We start from the raw sequence: 6,429 nt of genomic DNA, 5'->3' as shown, positions 1-6,429 counted from the left end.
TACATCAAAATAATAAAAAAGAATCACCCATGGGTCACTATTGCCATACAGCACAATCCTCGCACATGCAATCGGCACCGTGCTTGAACTTATCAGGGACCCACTAGTCCTCAGAGGAAAACTCCATAGTGGGGCCCCGCTCCTGATCTCTAGGCAGGTAACCTAAAAAATCACCTAAAAAGAGGTGTGCACGTGGGATGAGATCACTAGCCTAGTAAGTGGAAAGGAAGACCACACATGGAAAACAACACAAATAGTCACAACACATATGCTCCTATATGTATACAGTTCATTTTAATGCCATTAGCCTAACAATATTACTAGGTCATAGGCTATATGCTACTCACAACCACAGTGCGCATATGCCCCGGGTACGAGTCGCAGATCCTATCCCGTAATACGCCCACAAGGTTATCGGAGAAGGCCCGCCTTTGGTACCAAAATTTAAAATGCAAGCCGACTCCTGGCAAATTTAAATGATAAAAAGTAAATTGGTGACTCCACCTGAAATAAAAACAGTACGATCGGCCCTTTGAATATACCTTCGGGGTTATCAATTATCCCAAGGATCAGTCGTGCATATTTCTAACTACTATAGGAGTTCGACAACCATAACTCGATGCTTCCCCTAATAGTAACCCAACACGTAAACCCCTTTTAGGAAGGGTCGTAGCATAAAGGGGTATATAAATCCTAGCCGCATGCTTTTATATGAGCATAGTACGATTACACGATGGCACCGCATCCCATTCCATGAACCACCATGCACTCGTTTCCAAGCCGACTACGACATCTAAATCTAGCATGCATATCATGTCCAATGAGATTCCTCCATCACATACATCAAGATATAATGAATATTCAATCATAACACAAAGCATAGCATATTATGTAAATGCACATTCAATGCGTGATATGGCATATGTGATGTATAGTCTATGCATAAGTGACATGATGATATGGCTAGACTAACACATATTAAATGATGCATAATATTCTGAAATTAAATCAGAGTCCACTCCCCATTTACTTGTATATGTACACAGTGCTTGCACCCGATACGTAGGAGATCCGATGTGTAGGTACGTATATAATGAGTGTAACCTATCATAAACATAATGGTTTATCATTTCATTATTTTGGGGTTAAAATCATCATGTTTGAATACTAAAATCGGGTTTAGAATCATAAATGAGAGTTACCCATCAAATTTGGACCCATTCTGGGCATACTGAAGAGACAGATGGGCATGAGTCAAAGACAAGCGAGCTTCGCAGCCCATCGGTTTCATGCCCGTCGGTTACACCAGAACTTAGAAATTGAGTTCTAGGAACCCAGGTGGGCCAAAGACCCAAAGACTGGTGGGCTTGGAACACCTTGTAGTCTTGAATGAAATTCTCCCATCTTCTTCCCCATCTTCTCTTCGACTTGGGGAACTTATTTGGGGTTGATCCGATGACTCAAATCACTCATCTAAGGTCCAATCATGTATCCTCAACCTAGATCTAAGATCAAATCAAAAGAAAGAATGAGATTCTTACCTCTTTCTTAAGAACACCAATGAAACCCCAAATTTTACTTTTTTTGCTCAGAACTTCCAAATACTCTAGATCTTCACTAACACTCCTTCAAAATCCTTTAAAATCATTGTACACACCTTCCATTAGTCCTTAGATTTGATTATCCATGTAAGATTAGCAAGATCCAAGTGGGTTCTCTTTTTTTTTTCTCTCTTCTTTACTCTCCCACCGACCAATTACCATTAATGAGGGAAAATACAATAAATGTCTCTCCTTTTATACCTGGGCCCCCAAAATATCTTCTAGTCATAGGTGGGTACATCTCAGGTGGGCATTCTCAGGTGAGTATATCTCAGGGGGTATTCTCAGGTGGGTATATCTCAGGTGAGTATACCTCAGGTGAATATTCTTAGGTGGGTATATCTCAGGTGAGTATATCTCAGGTGAGTATATCTTAGGTGAGTATATCTCGGGTGGGTATATTTCAGGTGAGTATATCTCAGGTGGGTATACCATTCTAGTCAGCCCATTGCTAGTGTTCCACTTGGACTTCAATGGGGACAGACTCATACTTATAATTAATTTGCTTTGACACCCACAAATACTAGTACGTAGCTTTACTTCTTGTATATGGCCTCGTGGAACGTGTAAGTGCAAGGCTTAGGTGCACATATTACACTTGGTACCCGCTTGGTTATGTCAGGCCAACCCAAGTTCAAGGTCACGCCAAACCAAGTTCAAGGTCACTTGCTACCATGTTCCATATGGTACTTGTGTCAGTTCGCTCTAATTCAGCCCCTATATGATTAAACCAAGTCAATACGGATAACTAGACCGGGTTTAGAAAGTACGATATCACAGTAGTTGAGAAAAAGAAAGAAGAGAGAGGAAAGTAAGAAAGAGGACATAGGAAGGAAGAAGGAAATGGGAAGGGAAACAATTGCGTTACTGGGGTCAGATCTCTTGAATCCGACATCAAATTTGCTATCCTCATCTCAAGATCTACGATTTGAGGTGAGTAAAGTCCATATTCCTTAAGCCTTTATGAAATCCTAAGTGAAACCCTTCGATTTGGGTAGAAATCCTCTGGATCTTGTTACTATCTTTTGAGAATATGAATCAAAGGTTTAATAGAGGTTCTATATGTTGTTTATGAAGGATTTAAAGGAAGACTTGCAAGATTTGTGAATTTTTTGTTGATCTCTTGAGCTAAAGAGAAGGATTTGAGGGTTTGAGGTGTTCTTAAGTAAAGAGGTAAGATCCATGCTTAAGACCTTCGACCTTAAATCTAGGTTGCAATCATGATTTGGAGCCTTAGATTTGTTAAAAATGCGATGGAATTTAGATTTGTTAAAAATGCGATGGAATTGACCCTTGATGGTTTCCCCAAGGTGGGATGAAGAATGAGAGAGAGCAACAAAACCTGGGATGTGAGTGGCGGGTGCCTTGCCCACCACTCTTGGCCCACCGATCCAAGTAGAGTTACTGGTTCGACAGGCGAGCAAGGACTGGTGGGTGCCTTGCCTACCGGTCTGGGTCGTCAGTCCAAGCAGTGTTCCTAGATCGACAAGTGAGCAAGAACTGGTGGGTGCCTTGCCCGTCGATCGCCTTACCAATTCGACTTCTCGGATTTCGATTGGACCCAAATTTATCGAGTAACCTATTCTTGTGATTCTAAACACATTGGAATCATCAAATCTCACTGGTTATGACCTTAAAGTGGAGGTATACTACACCTAACTCTTTTATGATAGGTTGTACTAGAACTCACATCATCGCACGTCGGATCTACCTCGTACCAAGGGTGATCATCATACACAAATAAGTAAGTGGAAAGAGGACATTGCATCATGTCATTCTAGTTATAGAATAGTCATGTCATCATTTATTATTGTGTAGACTAGTCATCCATGAATGCCATTGCTTGCATTGATGCGTGCATTATGAAATTCAATTATGATTTAACATGTTTATCTCTTTAATTGTTAAATGTCTATTCTTGTTCGTGATGTGAGATGGGTGATTTTAACTATTGATTATGATGCTTGTTAGACTAGATGCCGTAGTCGGCTTGGACACGAATGCATTAGTGGGCCATGGTATGGGAAGTGGTGGCACTATGCAGTCGTACTAACTCACATAGGAGCATACAGTTAGGATTGACATATCCCTATGCTACGACCCTTCCTAGCAGGGGTTTAGGTGTTGGGTATATCCTGTCAATAATTTTAGTGATATAACAGAGGGCCAATCATACTGCTTTTAAATTTAATCTCGCTCTGGGTGAATATTTTACTTTAATGTTGCTCTGGGAGAGCAATTTACTTTTATGTTGCTTTGGGTGAGCATTTTACTTTCTGCTATCAACGACTGACCTTCTCCAATAACCCTATGGGCGTATTACAGGATGGGGTTTACGACTCAGACCTAGGGTATACGCGAACTGTGGTTGTGAGTAGCACATAACCTACGACTTAGAATTGTTGTCTAGGTGGACTAAGATAATAAAACGAACTGCACGCATATAAGTTCATTTGTATTGTACATACCTGTGTGGTTTTTCTTTTCACTTACTAGGCTAGTGAGCTCATCCCACGTGCACGCCATTTTTAGTTGATCTTACAGGTTTTTCAGCCAGAGAGCCAGAGCTGGGACCCACTCTAAATTTTCAGTCGAGGACTGGTGGGTCCTTGAAGATCTTGGGCATGGGGCCGAGTGTCCGTGCGAAAGCTGTGTTGTGAGTCAGTAACACTGATATTATACAGGGATTCTTTTTGATTATTTTGTGTTACCCCTTTTGTATTTTAGATGATTAAATTGTATTTCTTATGTATATATCACACCTACGGACCCACATGTAATTATGTTATGTAATACAATTTGGGTTTCAAGAGTATTGGGGTATTTACTGATATATACAGGTAAGAATTCTGCTGAAATACAAATTTTATTTGACTTAGTGTGTGTATGTTGTGCTGTGATTACTATATCATGTGATCCTGACAGGTTTTGGGTTAACAAGGGTTAACTCGGTCACCGGTCCGGTTCTGTGTGGAACAGAGTGTGACATTTGAGGCCGGATCAGGTTCACATTCGAGATTCTTCTCGTACGCCCCTGGTTGGAACATTAACATCCATTAAATACAAAGACACAACTACCATTTGTAGAAATTGGATGTCACATGTAAAGTTCTATGATTTTATGCTATTTCATATGGAAACACCAAAACCAGATTATATTTTGTGATAAAAAAACCCAGATTCCCCTATCACTATCAAACTGGTTGATTTCTAGATTTTGAATTGAATACCCAACAAAAAAAAGAACTTTACAGGTGACATCCAATATTGCTAATATCAACACCCTCACCTCTCCCCCCAATAGTAGCATCACGCTTATGATTATAAGTATCACAGACAAAAATGACAATATTGTTGCATGAGCGTGTGTTTTATTCTCGAAGGAAAATGTATCTTATGTCAGGCAAATTACTTGTTGATAGGAAAAAATGGTGATGTGGCAGCTAAATGGCTTCTCAAAGGAATGAAGAAAATGATTTGGATGAATATGAAGGTGGATGTGGTGTGGAGTGATGAAAAGGAAATCAAAATGTTATTGTAAAGGAAATTCGAATTGTTATTAACTTCTTACCATAGAACTGTAATACCACTACATTTAGAGATTTATAATTATTCATTTCACCTCAATTTTGTAATCAAACCTAACAATAGATATTTAAGAGTGCTTTTTTTTTTTTTTTTGGTTAGAAATATTTAAGAGTGCTTAAGTCTATAGCCAAAGAGGCCATGATAAAAAAAACAATCGATGTATAAGTTGCATATAAACCTTAATTCCGCATGTACAAGAACAATATCGTAGGTGAATCTGATCAGGATTCGCCGGGTTCGGTCAGCAGACAAAGACTCAGCACGCACTGCCTCGCATTGCCCTCTACTTGTCAGTGAACTGTGAGAGAGAGAGAGAGACAGAGAGATGGACGATAACAACAATGGTGGTGGTGGTGATCGGACCTGCATATGCAACATGGTAGACACCGGGAGCGTCGAGAGCCACAGGTACTACCTGGCTAGACGGTCTGTGCTGGAGATGCTAAGAGACAGAGGCTATGACATTCTTGACTCCGAAATCAACCAATCCCTCCACGAATTCCGTTCCCTCTACGGTCCCGACATGGTCGACCTCGAGCGCATCCGCATCAACGCTTCCCTCGTCTCCGATCCTTCCCAAAAGGTGTAAATACCATGGGTTTCTGATGAACAGTGTCTAATTTCAATAGGCCCTTGTTTTGTTTACATCTGAAAAACTGGAACACTGTAGTTTTGGTTGAATTTTTTGATAGATTAAAATGGTTTATTTGGAAATCTAATGTGTCTCTGAAACTACATTTATCTTAAACTTCATCTATATCCCTGAATTTGTACAACTACTTTATGTCAAGTGTAAATTACACAAATTCACAAAAACCCACATGCATGCGGATTAGATTTCTGTTGGATTTCTATTGTAAGTTCTGTTTGATGATTTGATGAGATGTGCTGTATTCCACTATGTTTTTGGAAATAATGAACTGTGGCAGATTATCAAAAAGACTAAATGAAAAAAAGAATTGTGGGAGTATGTGATGTTGAGCGTTTGGGAGTTTTAGATTTTAAACAAACTTTGGTTAAGCCTTGTTTGTTATCCTCATACACAAACTTGGCAGTGTGGACTGCCAAAGCCTTGGTGCTAGGGGCCAATTCGAATGTTTTTAAAGCGGCTACAACAGGCCATCAGTTTAAACCAGAATTTTGAGGGTTTTTTTATCCCCTTAGAAACCACCTTCGAGCTCAATTTCATGGCCACCTGGGCTGTGGTTTGCAAGTTACAAGACTCCCCCACACCCCCCAC

At 40.1% G+C, this 6,429-nt stretch overlaps 1 protein-coding gene across 1 annotated transcript in view; it reads left to right on the top strand.

Moving 5' to 3' along the window:
* The first annotated feature begins 5,336 nt into the window (after positions 1–5,336).
* The window catches only part of LOC122067192 (DNA-directed RNA polymerases IV and V subunit 5B-like), a 7,234-nt gene continuing 6,141 nt past the window's right edge, over positions 5,337–6,429 (top strand). Inside the window, exon 1 of the mRNA XM_042631035.1 lies at positions 5,337–5,772. Within this exon, the coding sequence (XP_042486969.1) occupies positions 5,515–5,772 (258 nt within the window). The 5' untranslated portion in view covers positions 5,337–5,514. The remainder of the gene's footprint in view (positions 5,773–6,429) is intronic.

The sequence above is a fragment of the Macadamia integrifolia genome, unplaced genomic scaffold (assembly GCF_013358625.1).
Source record: "Macadamia integrifolia cultivar HAES 741 unplaced genomic scaffold, SCU_Mint_v3 scaffold2751, whole genome shotgun sequence".
Taxonomy (NCBI): domain Eukaryota; kingdom Viridiplantae; phylum Streptophyta; class Magnoliopsida; order Proteales; family Proteaceae; genus Macadamia; species Macadamia integrifolia.
This window is presented reverse-complemented; position numbering and strand designations above follow the sequence as displayed.